Below are 20,292 nucleotides of genomic sequence, written 5' to 3'. Positions count from 1 at the left end.
TCATGGAACATTTTCTATACCCCTGCCTCTTTTTTCTAGGCGAACTGACATTCCTTCTTCCATACTTTCAAGATAGGAGTAAGTTAAATAAAGACTTTTCATGTGTAGCATTCTCATGGCAAGTAGAATAGTTTAACTACTGGTCAGTTTGAAAAGCTAATATGTCTACTCTCTTATGAACATAACTGTGGCTTCCATCTCTCAGAGCATCTCAGAGATCTTCTCCTATACTGTGTCACTGAATTTCAGCTCATGCTGTCAGGTCTGGTAATAATTTTAAGTATCAAACCCTCATTGTATAGATTCAAAAATGAAAAGGGAATACCCATGAGTTGGGTGTTCAGAACCTGCATCACGAAAAGCCTGTGAAAAGAATGTGATGAAAGCGACTGGCACATGTACAGTGGTGTGTACCCACAGGGAGAACCACTGGTTACTGCATTTGCTGATCTGATTTTTTATCGAATATTTGAGTACTGCCTACTACATGGTAGGTATTCTGTCTAGGAATGGCATGGTCTATTTTCAAGTAATTTTGGAAAAAGATGTGATCTGTTCATTTATTCAGAATTTATTTAATTGTGGAGTTACTGTGGCAGAGCCATGGGGGTTTGGAGATGACAATGTTTGGTCTGTACCTTTACTCTAAGGACAGTTAAGGTCAAGGTGAAGTGGGACATGGGGGAAAAAACACCCAAGTCTGCCTGAGTTTTTGAAGTTTCATAGGAAGTTGCTTTTGAGATTGAATATTGAGGGGAGAGGGGGTGTGTTCTCAGAAAATAATTCTATGTATAGAAGTAATAATCCTTGAAATAATATTATTAATGAAGCAACCAATGTTTATAGAAGACTTTGGTGTCATTTTTTTTTTTCTCAGTGCTTTACATGTGTTAACTTGTTTATTCCTCACAACAGCCCTAAGAGATGGGTATTACAGACCAGGTAACCGAGGCAGAGAAGGGTTAGTTACCTAGCTGTCTGTCACACAGTTAGTAATGGTAGAGCCCAGCAGTCTGGAACCAGTTTCATTTGTGTGAAAAAGATGACCTGTCTGGGGAATGGTAGAACCTGATGTGGTTGGATGTTAAGGTCTGTGAGTATTTGTGAGGGTTTTGGCTAGTTAGGAACTTATGGTTCAGATCATGATTAGCCTCGGAAGACATGCTAAGGAGTTAGAATTTTACTCTATAGGACCTGTATTTGTATGTTTTGGAAAACAAGATCCAGAGCTTACCTTCATCGGAATCTCTCTGGGTACTTTGTATAGATACACACTCCCAGGTTCCGCTTCAGATCTACTGAATCAGAATTTTCCTGCTCCAGAAGGTGGCCAAGGGGCTCATGCCCTAATACGGTCAAGCGGTAAATTGGTCCCTAGTTCCCTAACAGCAGCTGCTGCTCCTGTTTGCGCTGAATTTCTTGCTATTTAATCTGCTGAGTTGAAAATTCATGTGAAGAAGCCTATGAGTTCTATTTTGTATGTGTTGGGTTTAATTTGCTAGCAGAATATCCTATTGAAAATGTGAAGAAAAAAAAAAAGAAGCTGCCTGCTTGATTTAGAGAGTGGGAATATTTGAGTCTTTTGCTTCTGGCTGGTGGGAGATTCTCATGGATGTAGTTGAGATTACTCATTTGAAAAAATAGAGCGGAAAGCACTGAAATACAAAAACAACATGAAATGTGAAATATTGAAAGAGATTAAGGAGACATCAAAAGCAAGCAGGGACCCAGGGAGAAGTGGAGATCAAAACCCAAGGAAGGAGGGTTTCATGATATCTTTGTTTTTAGTAACTGCATCTGAGAATTCATGTAAGAAAATAACTAGAAATAAAAAAGGATGACGGTGACCTGGAGAAATAGAATTTTGGTGGAGCAGTAAGAGTGGAAGCCAGATTTTAAGGTGCCTGTAAAGTTGATAGCTAGTGAAGACTGGTTAGATTATTCTTTATAAAAACTTAACTTTAAGAAGAAAAGTAGAGTGATGAAAAAAGGCTACGAGGTAAAAGGAGAGCTTAAACATTACTAGGTTTTTCCTTTTTACACAGTATACATTTATTGTAAGGATCAAAACAATATAAATGGTAGAGTTTCCTTTCATCCAATTACCAAGAGATAACAACTATTCAAGTTTGTCATTATTTTTCAAGCCATGTTTCTATCTGTGTAGACATGCATTTATACATTTTTAACGAAAATATGTTTACAGCAGTCTGATTTTTTTGTATGTACCTTAATGTATCAGAAACACTTATCTCATTCATTACATATTATTTTACACCATTATTTTTTCATAGTTGCCAGGCATCACATTGTGTGTATGTAATAGTTGGTAAAATCCTATTATTGGCACTTATGGTTTGGAGGGCACTTTTTCTTTTTAAATGGTACTACCATTAATATCTTTGTGGGCAGATCTCTTCTCAGTTGCATAATTACAAATTTTGATTAATTTGAAATGATGTCATTGTTAGGTTAAATTAATCGAGAAAGGTACCAAATGGACTGTGAGCTTATGGGATCTATAAATCATGTAGATGTGTTAGCCTTAGATAAAAGGAAGGAGATTTCCTTCTTTCTGGATGCCAGAAGAGAAGTATGAGCCTGTAGGTGGTTGGTGGAGAAACAGTTGAGAGAATGCCTTGAGGGAGTAACCGTATGATCGTCTGTTGTGTCTTAATGTGCATTGTGAAAGGGCAAGTATTGATAGTTAGAAGGTGTTGGAAAGATGTGGGGGGTTGAAAAGGTTACAGAGAAGAAGCAGCAAAGGAGTGTGTGAGCGGTGGCTCTGGGGGCCACTGAGCTGATTGTGCGTAGCTGGCGTCATATTCCACGTGGTGTGCCACTAGATTTAGTTTCTCTGTCCTTTCAGCAGCACTCAGAGCCCAGGGCTGGGAGCAGAGAATGGCCGGCATGAGTTAACCTGGTGAAGGGAGGCAGGCAGGTGACCTGCATGGGAGAGCTGGAAGCACACGGCAGAGGAGGGAAAGGTGGTGTTAGAGAGCAGTTCAGTCCAGTCGCTCAGGCGTGTCTGACTCTGCGACCCCATGGACTGCAGCATGCCAGGCCTCCCTATCCATCACCAAATCCTGGAATTTACCCAAACTCACGTCCATCGAGTCAGTGATGCCTTCCAACCATCTCATCTTCTGTCATCCCCTTCTCCTCCCACCTTCAATCTTTTCCAGCAGCAGGGTCTTTTCCAGTGACTCAGCTCTTGGCATCAGGTGGCCAAAGTATTGGAGTTTCAGCTTCAGCATCATTCCTTCCAATGAACACCCAGGACTGATCTCCTTTAGGATGGACTGGTTGGATCTCCTTGCAGTCCAAGGGATTCTCAAGAGTCTTCTCCAACACCACAGTTCAAAAGCATCAATTCTTCAGTGCTCAGCTTTCTTTACGGTCCAACTCTCACATCCATACGTGACCACTGGAAAAACCGTAGCCTTGACTAGACGGACCTATGTTGACAAAATGATGCCTTTGATTTTTAATATACTGTCTAGGTTGGTCATAACTTTCCTTCCAAGGAGTAAGCATCTTTTAATTTCATGGCTGCAATCACCATCTGCATTGATTTTGGAGCCCAGAAAAATAATGTCACCCACTGTTTTCATTGTTTCCCCATCTATTTGCCATGAAGTGATGTGACCAGATGCCATGATCTTCGTTTTCTGAATGTTGAGCTTTAAGCCAACTTTTTCATTCTCCTCTTTCACTTTCATCAAGAGGCCCTTTAGTTCTTCTTCACTTTCTGCCATAAGCATGGTGTCATCTGCATATCTGAGGTTACTGACATTTCTCCCGGCAATCTTGATTCCAGCTTGTGCTTCCTCCAGCCCAGCATTTCTCATGATGTACTCTGCATGTAAGTTAAATAAGCAGGGTGACAATATACAGCCTTGATGTACTCCTTTTCCTATTTGGAACCAGTCTGTTGTTCCATGTCCAGCTCTAACTGTTGCTTCCTGACCTGCATACAGATTTCTCAAGAGGCAGGTCAGGTGGTCTGGTATTCCCATCTCTCTCAGAATTTTCCACAGTTTATTGTGATCCACAGAGTCAAAGGCTTTGGCATAGTCAATAAAACAGAAATAGATGTTTTTCTGGAACTCTCTTGCTTCTTCGGTGATCCAGCGGATGTTGGCAATTTAATTATAGGAGTAAACAAATATGTAAACAAAGTACAAGATTAGGTAGATACTTAACATCTAAGAGGGCTCTTCCAGGAACTGCTCCAGAGGCTCTTGACTATTTGAAGGTATCTTTGGGATAGATGCTGTCAGAGCAATAAGAGGCAGAAGCAACCATTTTATTAAAAAATTACTGAGATAATACAAATAACTTATAGATTGTAGTTTTAAACTTGTGATATTAAGAACCTAGTATGGTGCATTCAGTATATGCCAGATACCTATCGATGGACTTGAACTTCTCTGTCAAAGCACCTCAGTATATTTGTAATTGAGCAAATTCCAAATATCTGAAGGCATTTTTAAAAATAAGATTTCAGAGCTTGCTCCAAGTTTTTCTTCCTTCTCATGCTCACCGTCTTTCACTTTCACTTCTCTCTTTTTTTTTTTTTTTTTTTTGGCTTGCTTTAACATTTATTATGTACTGCATGTTGCTACACTTACTCTCATATCTATTTAAGCTTGGTTCTTTGTTCTTTTTTTAGCCCTACCTATTAGGTCCTTTAGCTTTAATCATCCATGTCTGTTTCTATTAGATTGTTTCCCTAAGGACTCTGTAAGTGAAACTGATTCAGATTTTACAGCCCTAGTGATTTTCCTTCTGGTGTACAACCCTGAAGATGCTATACATCACAGGAGCTGATGAATCATTTTGTAGGGCTTTTGTTTTCTATTTTGTATTTGAAAAATTAGGCATGATCATGAACATGGGAATGTCTTCTAATATCATGAAGATAATACAACCATAAAATAAAATCACCCATGGTAGCTTTGGTCTCTGAAAAAAAATGCATTATATTCTGATTTTGAACAAATTGAATTCCCCAGAGAACATTCATTCATGTAAAATTTCACTTCTGTAAATTTTCACTGCTTGTACTGGAAGCTAAAATTACTCTGCACCTGCTGCTAGTGTCTGGCATTGTCCTGGGGGCTTTACACCTGTTAAGCCATTAAATCATCACAGCGGGCTGGTAAGGTAGATCTGGATTCCCCCATTTTACTGAAAAGAGATGGGAGCTGAGTGTATAGAAATTACTTTTCTTATGCCACCCAGCTCAAAGTTGGAATTTGATCCAGTTTGCTTGGCCTAACCACAGCAGTCTCCCTAATTGAAGATAGACATGGGACTGTACTAAGACTTCCTTTTGGTTCTAAACATTGATTCGGATGAAAAATGAATCCAAGTGCCATAGGTTGAGATGGTAAGCTGTTGGGAGTCAATTCAGCTCAGTGCTGAGCATAATCTTTGGCAAATTCCCAGGCTTCTGTCACATAGTACTGCCAGATAAAGGTTTGCCCTGGTCATCCATAATTTCCTTTCCACATAGTATCGTTCCATTGTAAGGAAATGAATTGTGGGAAGATGAATTCACATGGGGTCATAGTATATATTTCCTCCAGCTTGTCTGAGGCAAGGTTATTTTATCTTCTAATTTTTGGCATTTGATTCAGGGCCCAAAGCTGGGCTCTTGGCTGGGGTCCAGCATCTGCCATTTGTTCCTGCTTCTCCTTCCCATTACATACCTCCCCGCTGATGTTTGCTCATATTTTATTACTTAATTCGATCCCTCTCCTCTTCAGTCTATCCTAAATGTTTCCAATCATAGTAATCTTTTCGAAATACTAATTTTACCTAAAATACTGCTACGCTTCATACTCTGATTGCACTTACATAATAATAATCTTGAACTGACAAAATTACAGAGATGGAGAACTGATTAGTGGCTGCCTGGGTTTAGGGATGTAGGTATAAAGGCAAATAAGTATGACTCTAAAGAGGGAGATGTTGAGTGATAAAATCGTTCTGTCTTGATTTGCGATAGTGGGTACATGATGCAAATGTGAACAAATGACATAACACTAGTGTCGATTTCCTCCTTTTGATGTTGTATTATCGGCACATAAGATGTAATCAGTGGGGAAACATGAGACTTCTCTGCACTATCTGTGTAACTTCACGTGACTCTATAATTATTTAAAAATAGCAAAAAAAAAGTCTGATGTGCTTTAAAATATGCAGATTTCTTGGTCTGTCATATTCATTATATTTCATATTCTTTGTTTCCCTCTGAATTAATAATTTAGTCATGTTTTTTTTCTACCTGAATCTTATTTGGGATTAACACAGTGTTTGACTTTTAGCAGTTATCAAGAAATGCTTCTTGAATTAATTGAACAATTAAATATGCTTTATGAAAGAACCAGCATATCAGTGCTTGGTCTCATATTAACCATCTTTCTTTCCTACTGTCCTCTTTATTTAGTCTTTCTTGTCCCTGACTAATTACTTTCTAAGGACTAGAAAAACATGCCAGGGATTTGACTGGTGGAGTCCTGGAGACTTGGGCTTGACTGGCAGAGTTGCATTGCCTGTGGCGAAGGTAACAGAGTCCAGTCACAAATTCTAAAAGGCAGTGGCTTTTTTGAGGACTTAAGATTTAGTGTTTTAAGGACAAGATGAGCCAGGAAGACCAGGATATAAACTAGTGAACCCTGAACATCTATGCATTCACATTTATTAGGACTAGTTTTATAGCCCAGTATGTGACTTACCTTGGTGGATGTTTTACCCATGTGTATCTAAAGAGAAAAAGATAGTCTTTTGAATATCTTTTGTGGTTGTAATTTTCTATGAAAATGTATTTCAAATCATCTGTGTCTTTAATGATCTTTTTTGGAGGGGAGTGGTTCTGTCAATTTCTCATACTATGTTGAATTGTCTGTTTTTCCTTTTAATACTGTCAGGTTTTGTCTCACGTGTTTTGAAGTTCTGTTATTAGGTACATACACATTTGTGATTATTGTGCCTCCATCCTGATGGATTAATCCTTTGGATTCATTAATCCTTTTGGATTAATGAATGATAGCATTATGAATGATATCTTCATGTCTGTCTTGATGTCTTTGTTATTAAACACTTCAGTCTTCTTATGCTTACCGTTTGCATGGTATATCTTTTCCATTTAAAATTTTTCAATCTACCTGTGTTTTTATTTAATGTGGATCTCTTAAAGACAGCATGGAATTGGATCTGGCTTTTTTAAATCTATCTATCCATCTTTGCCCTTTATTCAGTGTGTTTAGTCCATCGGCATTTAAGGCAATTCTTGCTATGGTGGGATTCATACCATTTAGTATTTGTTTTCTATTTGTCCTTGTGTTTTGTTCTTCTGTTCCTGCTTTCTTTGGGATTAAAGGTTCCAGGATGATTTTAGAACTCCATGTAATTTATTATTGTCTTTAATCTTATTTTGGGCTTGCTCTAGGAATTACAATGTATCTTCTTACAATTTCTTAGAGGTATTATTTAGGGTTAATATTATACCATTTCCCATAAGATTAAGGACCTTGAAGCTATATATGACTGTTTAACCCTTCCCGCATATTATTCGGTGACTGCCATGGGTACTACATTTACATGTTATAAATCACACAGTGCAGAATTTTTACTTTAAACACCCTTGTGTATTTTTAAAACATTATGAGAAATACTGTCTTTTGTATTTTGTCAAACAAAGCATGACAGTTTCTGGTGCTCTTCATTCCTTCTGGGTATTTGAAATTCTAATTCTCAGTTAGCCTGGAGAACTTTGTTTGGGATTTCTTATACTTTAAGTCTGCTGAGACATATTTCCACAATTTTCCTTTATCTGAAAAATTCTTTATTGGTCTTCACTTTGGACAGATTTATGGCCTGGATAAAGAATTCTCGGTTCATAGCTGTTGCTTCCCGTCCCCTCCTCCCGCCGCCGCCCCTGCTCTACTTTTCTCCTGTCCTGTGTCCTCTGTGAAGTGAAGTGAAGTGAAGTCGCTCAGTCATGTCCGACTCTTTGCGACCCCTTGGACTCTTTGCGACCCCTTGGACTCTTTGCGACCCCTTGGACTGTGTAGCCCACCAGGCTCCTCTATCCCTGGGATTCTCCAGGCAAGAATACTGGAGTGGGTTGCCGTTTCCTTCTCCAGGGGATCTTCCAGACCCAGGGATCGAACCCAGGTCTCCCGCATTGCAGGCAGACACTTTAACCTCTAAGCCACCAGGGAAGCCCCTCTGTAGTTTCTTACAAAAACTTAACATTGATTCTTATTTCCCTGTATGTAATGTGTCTTTTGTTTCTCTTCTGTGAAATTTTTCTCTTTGTATTTGTTTCTTAGCAGTATGATTATGTGTCCTTGGAAGTGGATGTCTTTGCCCTTATCCTGTTTGGAGTTTTCTGAGCTTCTTCAATTTACATGTCTATGTCTTTCACCCAAATTTGGAGATTTTCAGCTTTATTTTTCTGCATTATTCTCTCTTTTCATCTTCTAAAGCTCCGATTATATAAAGCTCTGATTTGCTATTTTGTTAGTGTCCCCACAAGACCCTGATTGTCTCTTTGTATTTGTTTCTTCTTGAGATTAGATTTTCCTTCACATCCTTAACTATACTTATTTACTGTTTTAACATTATTGAGAGCTAATCTCATACACGAGTCAAATTTTTTCTTGAAGTAGGTTCAAGTTTTTTTTTTAATTTGTTAATATGTCAAGTAATTTGGCTGTATTGACTTTGTGAATGATACTTTATGTAGGGTCTGTATTCTGTAAGTTTCTTCAAAGACAATTGATCATTTTTGGTCTGAACAGGTAGTTATTTTGGCTGAACTTGAACTCAGTTTTGACTTTTCTGTGACAAGTGGCAGCCGTACTGATCCATCCAAAAAGCTAATACTGAATATGTGCTGAATATCATGCATATGTGTCTAGCATAGGTAACTGTGCTGAAAATACAAATATCGATGGACCTTAATTTCAAGTGACTTGCAATCTAGTTGATAAAAGAGAATAAACAAAGTATGACAAATCCCCATGTGTCATGAGATAAGTGCATAGAAACAGTGAGGTTACTGAGAATGGAGTTGTTAAAAGTGATTTTTAAAACAACCCAATCCTTCTGAGTACAGGACGTAGTTTATTTACTATATATGGTGATGATGAGAGATAGGTTTATGAATACCTATTAGTTACACTGTCACCATTTTGTTAATTCTTTAAAGGACCCGTTTCAAAAAGCACAAGATACTATGAAAAGGCAATATTAAAAATAAATGTTTAAATTTATAAATGTTTAGATCCTTAAGTGCCATACTACATGGGAGAATACTTCATTTTTGGTAAGAAAAAATGATTTGATAAAACCTACACAAACAATGCACATGGTTATAAAGAACTGAATGTTAGACACTGCTGAGATAAAAAGACCTAGCTATACTAAAAAAAGTATCACAAAAGGTTTATATTACTATGTCATGTATTTAAAAAATCTGTAAGATTCCTGTGTCAAATATCAAAGATGTTTTCTAATCCATCTTGATTTCTGTTTATACTTGTGTCTGTATAAATTAATGAGTAACCTGAGATTGTTTTTTTACTGTATAAAAGCATGTCTACCTTAGTAGTAACTTGAGCCTGTCTTTTCTCTCCCCCCCACTCCCGCCCCTTGTTTTAACAGTGTATCCTATTCAGTACATGTATCTGAAGATTACCCAGGTATGTTTTTTTTTCTTTTTATTACAAATATTTATGCCATGATTCCTTTGAATATTTTTTCTTCTGGAGATGTGAAATGTATTTAAATATATCCAGGGGTGAATCACTGGCAAGGGAAGACTTAAAGATATAATTCTGTTGATTGCCTGCTAGGTACATGTCTTACTTGAGATGCAGTCCAGAATCAAAATAGTTTCCCTGTGAAAACTATTCTTTCTTTAAGCCCATATGATAGTGCCAGCCTATGTATTTACTTCATTATGGTTAAAATAAAGGTTCTCTAAACTGGTTTAGTTGTTGGTTTGGGGAAATCATTTGGCTTCTCATAACCTAAAAATAATAGGCAGGAGCAACAGCTAAAATAATAGCTAAAAGTAATAGTAATAGTTGAAAATAACAGGCCGTTCTCAATTTCTCTAAGTCTATGTGTATGTGATAACACGTTCAGTTGTGTCCTAGTCTTTGCAACCCCACAGACTGTGGCCCTCCAGGCTCCTCCGTCCATGAAATTCTGCAGGCGGGAATACTGGAGTGGATAGTCATTCCCTTTTCTAGGGGATCTTCCTGACCCAGGGATCGATCCTGGGTCTCCCACATTGCAGGCAGAGTCTTTACTATCTGAGCCACCAGGGAAGCCTTCTCTAAGTGTATATATAATTAAACAATGCTTAAAACCACCCTATGAGATTGTTACCATAATATCCCCATTTTACAGATGAATGATACCAGTGCTATTAAGGGGAAGAGCTGTAATTTGAACCCAATAGTCCAGAGCCCGTGGACCGTCCCACTAGACTGCACTAGGCTTGTTACGTATGCACAGCCGTCCTCCCTGTGTGTCCTGAAATTGATTACTAGGTCCACAAACACTTGTGCATAAAAAGCAGAATGTAAGATCACTATAGATTCATTTTTTATGCATCAAACCAGTGTCTTTCTTCAAGGCCATGTTCAGTCTTACTTTCTGGACTCACTGTAATCTCACCAGAGCCCAGGGTGTGTTTGCCAACATTTGTCATAATAATTTGAAGATATGAACAAAATTTATCTTTAGTTCTTTTCTCACAAATGATATGTATAATTTTATCTTGAGTAAGAGCATGAGCACTGTAGACTTAGTGAAGATCGAAACTGTCTTGATAAGGGCTTCCCGGGTAGCTCGGCTAGTAGAGACTCCTCCTGCAATGCAGGAGACCCTGGTTTGATTCCTGTGTCAGGAAGATCCCCTGAAGAAGGGATAGGCTATCCACTCCGGTATTCCAGGGCTTCCTTGGTGGCTCAGATGGTAAAGAATCCTTCTTCAATGCGGAAAACATGGGTTCGGTTCCTGGGTTGGGAATGTCTCCTGGAGCGGGGCATGGCAACCCACTCCAGTATTCTTGCCTGGAGAATCCCCATGGACAGAGGAGCCTGGCAGACCACAGTCCATGGGGTCACAAAGAATCAGACACAACTAAGCACACAGTTTACCCCAAAAAGTGTAATGCAGGAATCTATTGTTTATCATACATTGTAGAAAAGATTAGCACATTTTATCTGCTTGTATTTCATATATATACTTTTTACTCCAGTATTCATTCCTAATAAAATCTGATGATTACCAAACCGACCTATGTGTGTTATAAGTTAAAGTCATAATTCTAATTCCTATTTAAATCTGTTTTGTTCATTTACTATGTATATTGAGATAATAATTCCTGTATAAAATGAGTAGATCGCTATAATTTTGATTATATGTATTTTAAATATTTAAAAAAATAATTAGTTAATAATGTTGTGTCAGAATATTGTAAAATTTATTTCTTTAGCTTTTAACCTAAGTATTTGCTGTAGCAATTTACATTCTGCATTTAACCTTTTTGTAAGATCAAATTTAATATTTTAAAATAATTTTCATAAATCACAAATTCCCTTACAGTTACTTTGCTATGATCTCCATATATCTTAAGTGTAGCATTCTATAAAACTATTGTACAATTTTATAAGGAGAGTTATTCATTATTAAATATATACCTATTTTTAATAACAGTATCAAAAGTATTCTAGGCAGATATTATTGGAAGAACCAAGACATGAACTATATAAAGAAAAAAAGTTTTTGGATGATTTTGCAATCAGCCCTCTCCCTTATGATATAGTATGCTTTTGATGCTGAATGTTTGCTTAACTGTTAGGAAAATAAAAGCCCTACTTTTTTATTGTTCAGTTCAGTTCAGTTGCTCAGTCGTGTCCGACTCTCTGCGACCTCATGGACTGTAGCACGCCAGGCTTCCCTGTCCATTACCAACTCCCAGAGCTTGCTCAAACTCATGTCCGTCAAGTTAGTGATGCCATCCAACCATCTCATCCTCTGTTGTCCCCTTCTCCTCCTGCCTTCAACTTTTTATTGTAAATATAATTATTGTGTGTTTCATCTGAGGTAGCTTCTAGAGATGTCAGCCATGAGTGATGCAGGACTTTTAAGTCAAGGTGATAGAAATAATGCCACAAATCAAAGCCCAATTGAAGACAGTAAGTGAATTATTCTGTAGGGTAGGAAATATGACGGTGCCTTTAATTAAGGAAACCAAATATTTAGCTCCCTCTTGTGGCCACAGGGTATCATTCTGGTTTTTCTCATCATACAAGAGCCCCACTTGGAACTACGGTATACAGAAATTGAAATTGAAAATAAAGTATTGGTTATCATTGGTGCTTTTTTAAAATTGAATTTTATTCATGAAGCAAGTTAGTAGTGAATTTCCAATATAATTTAATTTATTAAAAAAGTATATAAATAAAACATGAAGATGGAGAGAGAGGATCGGCAAATTTGGGGGTAGAACCAAGTATTTTCATATACATGATTGAATTTATTCTAAATATAGTCTATGTATAGACAGAACAAGTGTTATCATGCCGTTTTATACGTGAAGAAGTATGCCGAGAGAGGCTAAATATTCCCCAAGGCCGTGTAGTTTTGCTGGTAGCCAAGACTCTAATTCAGTTCTGATTCCTGTCACTTCTGAAGATACTTCTGGAGAAGAAGTAGTAGCAGTATTTTTATGGAGCTTTCTTCAAAGTAAATATTACTGTGATAATATTTCCCCCATTATTAAATTTAATTCTAGTTATTTGTACTAGGAGTTCAGTTAATATGCTTGGTTTTTCATATAAATATATATATAAATTAGATGCTTGCTTTTCCTTCCCAGTATTCATACCTGTATTTTTTCTCCTCTTGCACTAGCCAGAACTTCCAGAATGATTTTTAATAATAAATATGAAAGTTGGCAACTTCCTTCCTTTTCTCAAAATTAGTGAGCTTGCTTCTAGTCGCTTTCAGAAAAGCAGGTATCATTCCTTTTCTCATTTACCAAGTTTTTTCTTTGTAAAGAATGAATATTTGCAGTTTATCCAGTTCTTGTTTGGCATCAAATGAGGTATCATACATGGTTTCTCCTCTGAACAAAAGGTGACAAGTTTATATTAGCAGATATTTTAATGTTGCTCTAGAAGAGTTATGTGTATTTTGTCATATATTCTGTTATTAAAGACTTCAGATTGCTGAAGAGATTAAACTGCTCTTTGGCATTTGATAGAACTTGCTAGCAAATCTGTCTGAGCCTGGTATTTTTTAGAGATTGTTCTAGGGCAGTTATATTTTTCTGCCATGATTAGTGATCTGTTCTTCTTCTTTTTTTTTTTTTTTCTATTTCTTTAGCCATTTTTTAACATGTGTTCTTCCTGAAGGTTCACTATGTTGGAAAAATGTCCAAATTTCTTTTAGCAATAAGTTTTTTTTTAAATAGTATTCAATCTTAAATCTAAAAATCTGCATCTCTGTGATTATTTCCCCTTCCTTATTTATATTATTTTATATTTGTTTTTGTCTTCCCCCCATTTGTTTTTCTTCTAAAATATTTGTCTATTTTTAAAATTATTTCAAACAAATAGCTCTTTTATGTTGCTTCTAATTTCTAAATTCAGTAATCTTGATAGTACTTTTCTTAATTCCTTCTGATACTGTTCCTCAGGCTTCCCCCCCCCCCCCCACTTTTTCTGAATTTATGGCTTAATGATTATCTTAAGTTCTGCATTTAAGTTTGAAAATGCAGTACAGAATTTTTTTTTTATCCTATGAACATGTATCAGCATAATGTTCCCAATTCAAGATTATACCATCTCATTTATTTCCTTAGGAGCAGATTTGCTATTTTATAATTTAACCTATTAAGTTACCTGTGCCATCTATTGAAATTCATTTCATAGTTTGTTTTTGTGAAGATGAAAATTTAGAGGGTCTTTAAGGTTTAGGTATACAAAATGACATGTATATAAATGCAATATATATATTAGCTTTTCAAAATTGTGAAGAAATAGAGCAGCCTTCTGGTTATCTGTACTTCTTCATGGAGTTTATACTGTAGACAATTTTCTGTTTTTTAAAGTTAATTATATTACAAATCAGGCTTCCCAGATGGCACTAGTGGTAGAGAAACCGCCTGTCAAGCAGGATACCTGGGTTCGATCCCTGGGCCGGAAAGATCCCTTGGAGAGGGCATGGCAACCCACTCCAGTATTCTTGCCTGGAGAATTGCAGGGACAGAGGAGCTTGGCGGGCTACAGTCCACGGGTTGCAAAGAGTCAGACACAACTGAAGCAACTTAGCACACATGCATGTATGTTACAAATCATAGGTTGTGACTCTGTTGTGACAGACCAGCAGAATTCTTTCTTGTGGGTTACCACCTTTAATTAGGATGCTTGCCTACTGGAGGGTATGAATTCTCTCATTTCTCTAGTTTTTGATATTAAAAAAAATAGCAAAGCATTGATGTTTGGACTCAGACAGTTTCACCACTTACTACACTATGTGTAAACTTTTAATTACTTAAATAACTTGGGTGAATTAATTTCTCTGACTCTTGGTTTCCTCATTTTTAAAATAAGGATGATATTGATAATTGACTGGGTTGGATGGTTTATATGAATATCATATATGGGGGAAATATACAGATTATGTTATAAAATCAATACAGTTATTATCTGTAATTATTTTTATGAAGTTACATGATGGCTTAAATTAGAAATAGAATGAAATAGAATAAAAGCAGTGGTTAAAAACATGTGTTTTCATAGCTCTCTACTCATCTGTCCTCTGTCCACAGAATTTCCAGTCATGCTTGCATAGTCTGGCAGGGAAGGGAAGAGAAGAGAAAATATTCATATTGGTAACAGCCTTTAACAAGGATCTATATAGGTTCTCGACAAAATGTACACATTAAAGAACCTAATTGTCCCTAGAAGCTTTTAGAAAAGAAAGTGGAGTCACTCAGTCATGTCTGACTCTGCAGTCCCATGGACTGTAGCCTACCAGGCTCCCCCGTCCATGGGATTTTCCAGGCAAGAGTACTGGAGTGGGCTGTCATTTCCTTCTCCAGGGAATCTTCCCAACCCAGGGATCAAACCCAGGTCTCCTGCATTGCAGACAGGCGCTTTACCATCTGAGCCATAAGCTTTTAGAAAGAAAAGAAATTGTCAGCCCTAAACTCAAGTAGGAGAATTGCAGAGAAGGAATTTGAGCTTGAAAGCGCTCTGTCTGTCACTGACTCATTCTGTTACCTTAAATGCATTGTTTACCCTTTTTGTGTACTATTTTCCTACATCTAAACAAAGATGAGTATTATTACAGATGTCAAAATAGTTTGAGGAAGGTTTAAAAATAGTTAGTTAAACAACAACAACAAAAGAAAACACAGAATCCATTCAGACAGCTGGGATGCTCCTCAAAGCTCCCCCATCAGCAAACCTCTTCATTTTATAACTAAGCAGAACGTGGCTTAGATTTAAAGAGATCAACAGCTAATTGGTAGCAGAGTCTAGATTTGAAGTGCTTTGTCTGCTCTTCCATTTCTCTTCTTGACCTGGATATTCCTCTGTGATCTGGTCTGTTGTATTGTAATGGTGATTTAATGGATACTGTTATCCATTAAAACTGAAAACATTTTGGTTTGGGTAAATTAAACCAAAAGCAGAAATGGGAAGTGTTCTGATGCTTAAATACTAATCAAAATACAAACCAGTGGAAAATCTCTTTAAAAATGTTTTGTTGAATGCATAATCCTATCTTTTAGTATTATGCAGCATTTATTTACCAAATTATATTCTCTTGATTCACACCTCACTTCCTGTAAGCCATTTGATCCTCTAAATTGAATTATTCACTTCCTTGTTTTCTTAAACAGAAAATTCTAATTTATTTGCTTCTTGATGCTTTAGCAGAAACCTCCTCATTCCATGACACCAAGATATTCCATGATACTGTGTCCACTTTACAAATTTTTCTGTATGTTTCCCTCTAGTTGGTGGTTAGCTGTTGCTTCTGTTGTTTCAATGCTCTTTTTCTTCACAAGTTTGCTTCAAGGAATCTGTTGTGCATGGGGAAAGCCTAACTAAATTGATTCCATACAAATAACTTTGAATCAGTGAGGCTCTGAATGAGGGTTAAGAAATTTAAAAACTGAGTTTAGAGCAGCTTTTGATCCTCACTTGAACATGTGAGGTTACCCACAGAAGAGACTTCAGATAAGCAAAGTTTCACCTAATATGACAAGACAGTAATTAAAAGTCATATAAAATCTGTTTCTTAATCTGGGATCTCACTAGATAAACACAGAAGTCTCACACCCTCCTAGATGCTAGTTGAAAAAGAAATAAGGCAAAATTTGTAATTAGAACAAAGTAATGAGGCAAACCTACTTGGTTTCCAGTCCAGCCCACCCCCATCTCCTCTCACCTTCCTAAATAACTTAAAGCTTTATAACTCTGAGAGTCTTTTGTGGCTACGCTGTGAATACGTATCACTTTCACTTACTCACTCCTCAAGGCCTAAAAACTGTACAGATATATCTTTGGAAATAATGACTTAGCTTGATAGCTCTTACTGCACTGACACAATATTATGAAAACTTGGCTCAAGTTTCTTTTATCACGTATTCATAAGTCATCTGAACACTCATTTCTCCTAGCAGAAATTGATGCAGGCTTCTAATATTTGCTGGATGTATTTTATACTTTCATTATATATATATGTTTACATTTTTATGCATCATTGATGAGCATATTTTAGGACCATTATTTAATGGTCTCTTTAACTCTTTGTTGAATAGTTGTGTGTCACAGATGCCCTGTAATCATCAGTGAGCAAAAAATAGAGCAACTGTGTGTTATGTTACAACATGTGTGTGCTGTGTGCTGTGCTCAGTTCTGTCTGACTCTTTGTGACCCCTTTTACTGTAGCCTGCCAGATTCCTCCTGGAATTTTCCAGGCAAGAATACTGGAGTAGTTTGCCATTTCTTCCTCTAGGGGATCTTCTCGACCCAGGGACTGAACCTGCGACTCTGATGTCTCCTACCTGGCAGGCAGATTCTTTACCACTGTGCCACCCGGGAAGCCCCAGATATTATCACGTGCTGGGCTGTGCTTAGTCGCTAGTCATGTCCGACTCTTTGCGACCCCATAGACTATAGCCTGCCAGGCTCCACTCTCCATGGGGATTCTTCAGGCAAGAATACAGGAGTGGGTTGCCATGCCCTCCTCCAGGAGATCTTCCCAACCCCAGGATAGAACCCAGATCTCCCACGTTCCAGGCAGATTCTTTACCGTCTGAGCCACCAGGGAATTCCAAGAATACTGGAGTGGGTATCCTATCTCTTCTCCAGGGGATCTTCCTCACCCAGAAATTGAACCGGGGTCCCCTGCATTGCAGGCAGATTCTTTACCAGCTGAGCTATCAGGGAAGCCCAGATATTACCATAGACTTATACCAATATTGCAAAGGATGTTCTTCTGTGAGTTGAGGCAACCAGTCACTTCCAAATGATCCATTACTGCATGAAATGTTAGACATGTGTTTGAATAGTCTCTATCCAAAGTCTGTGCTTCTCCAGGAGATGCAAGCATCTTTAAAGAAAACATTTATAATTAATTTGTACATTGTTAATGTGCAAGAAAACCTGTAATTTCCTTCATTTTTTTTCCAGATTAAATCAGAATAATAGTGTGTACCTCATGAGTGTTGGAAGTGATGTAGCTATTCCTTAATCGTTTTTCATAAAGGTTGTACTTTTTCAAATTACTATGCCGTTAGTTGTCTATATTTCTTTGCAGATAATACATATGTTTCAAGTTCAGAAAATGATGAAGATGTATTAGTTACTACAGAGCCAATTCCAGTAATTTTTCATCGACTAGCAACAGGTAATGGGAATACACTATTTTCTTAAGTTCCTGGTTAATATTTTGTTGATTGTAGGTAGCTTTGTTCTTTGGTTTCTTTTAACCTATATAATAGATATTTATCTTTGGAATCTATAAGCCTGGTTCTCTGTGCAAATTTTCTATTTAACATCACTAGTTTGTTTCTCAACAGTTTTTTAAATGCATAAATTAGTACTTTAAAAAAGTCCCCTTCAAACACATTATGTTGATATTTGCTTGTGAAAATATTTTCATGCATAACAATACTGCTAGACAAACTGAATGTTTAAAAAACATAACACAACATAGATTGCATGAACTATATAGTGAGAGCTGAAGGAATTTGTACTGTGGCAACTTTAGTTTGACCATATTTTTATGGGCAATGAAAAATCAGAAAAGTTTGTATATAATTCTCTAACATACTTTCAAAATATTTCTTAATTCTCTTGCAAAAAAGAATCATCTTTGGATGTTTTTATACTGAAACTTATAAATGTTTGGTAAATAGTATACTGAAAACTAAAATGATCCTTTAATTATATATTTCAGAATTAAGAAAGACAAATGACATTAACTGTTGCTTATCCATAAAATCCAAATTACAGAAGGAAAGTGGCGAGGTATGTGAAATTTACCATGTATTTGTGGTTAACACCATCATTGTTTAGATTAAGATTACATGTAGTGAATGAAGTTCATACTGCTGGCCTAGGGATTTATGTATGGGAAAGATAGTGTCCTAAAATTAACTACCTTTAAAGTAATAGAACATCTGATTTAAATCTAAATGAAGTGTGTACAAACCCTAACTTATTTTCTGTATTTTCATCTAATAACGTAGTTGACTGAAGAGCACTTAAGTAGCATAGTTAGAATGACTGTATGTGGTATACATAATTTTGATGAGACCTTTAAAATTTTGTCTGTAAAAGATGGTCTTTCTAGTTAAAGGAGCACAGAGCTTGGGTATAATCTTACTATTTTTGGCCAGTGTTAAAAGAACAATCGCACCTTTAGGAAATTTACTTCAATCTGTAGATAAATACTGGGACATTAATCAAACAAAATGATGGTGGGACCAACAATTCTTTGATTTTAAAACTGTACACTGGGACTTCCCTGGTGGTCCATTGGTTAAGACTTTGCCTCCAAATGTTGGGGACATGCCTTGTAGCCATTAAAAACAACAGTAACAACATAAAAACAGCAGAAGCAATATTGTAAGAAATTTAATAAGGATTTTTTAAATGGTCCACATCAGAAAAGAAAAAAAAAAAAGGATCAAGTAATCTTATAATAAAACAAAAACTACGCACTGAATGCCACCCTGCTTTCCTTTTAGTGTTATACCATTCATTCTGCACTTCAGTAGCCAAAGTGAGCACCACTAATTTAGCATTATCATTGCTAAAACCAAAAACTATGTTTTATAAAACCTACATTCGCTTTTCAGAGAAGGCAATGGCAACCCACTCCAGTACTCTTGCCTGAAAAGTCCCATGGATGGAGGAGCCTGATGGGTTGCAGTCCATGGGGTCGCGAAGAGTTGGACACGACTGAGCGACTTCATTTTCACTTTTCACTTTCATGCATTGGAGAAGGAAATGGCAACCCACTCCAGTGTTCTTGTCTGGAGAATCCCAGGGACAGGGGAGCCTGATGGGCTGCCGTCTCTGGGATCGCACAGAGTCGGACACGACTGAAGCGACTTAGCAGCAGCAGCAGCAGCAGCAGCACATTCCCTTTTCTAGGTTTTTGTTTTGTTTTGTTATAATAATTTGAAATTTGGTCTAGAAAGTTAGGGATGATCACAAAACATCAAGTTAATAGATTCCTGTGTCTAAATGTAGCTACCTTTCTCTTAATTATTTTAACAGGGCCCCGGGACAGGAATAGTTACTTTAGATGAATTTTTGTCATTTGTACTTTAGACACATAACAGATACGGTTCAGTTAATTAGAAACTCATACTTCAAGTATATTTAAGTAAACATCCTTTTGAAAATTGAAATTTAAAACAAATAATTTCTACACACTGAAAGTTATCTTTGTAATGTATTTGTATGTATATGCATAATTTTATTTTTATATTATTAGATTCAAAGTGCCCTTTCTTTCATACCATTATGTGGAGTTGGCAGTGAAAGTGAGAACAGTCTGGGATAAATAATGCTGAGGAATTTTTTAACAAAATTGAATCAGTGTGAACTTGTCAGATGTTTTATCAGAACAAAACCAAAGTTGTAATTGATGAACATAGTTTTTTATATACATCAAATATTAAATCATAAAACTCAAGACCAGGTACATAGAGCTTCATGCACCCAC

General features: G+C 36.8%; 1 protein-coding gene across 1 annotated transcript in view; it reads left to right on the top strand.

Annotated features, from left to right (window-relative positions):
- PARP8 (poly(ADP-ribose) polymerase family member 8) overlaps nucleotides 1-20,292 on the top strand; it is a 185,668-nt gene that overhangs the window by 84,213 nt on the left and 81,163 nt on the right. The window contains 3 exon segments of the mRNA XM_052659163.1: nucleotides 9,682-9,719; nucleotides 17,872-17,961; nucleotides 18,514-18,584. Coding sequence (XP_052515123.1) covers nucleotides 9,682-9,719; nucleotides 17,872-17,961; nucleotides 18,514-18,584 — 199 coding nt within the window.

The sequence above is a fragment of the Budorcas taxicolor genome, chromosome 20 (assembly GCF_023091745.1).
Source record: "Budorcas taxicolor isolate Tak-1 chromosome 20, Takin1.1, whole genome shotgun sequence".
NCBI lineage: Eukaryota > Metazoa > Chordata > Mammalia > Artiodactyla > Bovidae > Budorcas > Budorcas taxicolor.
This window is presented reverse-complemented; position numbering and strand designations above follow the sequence as displayed.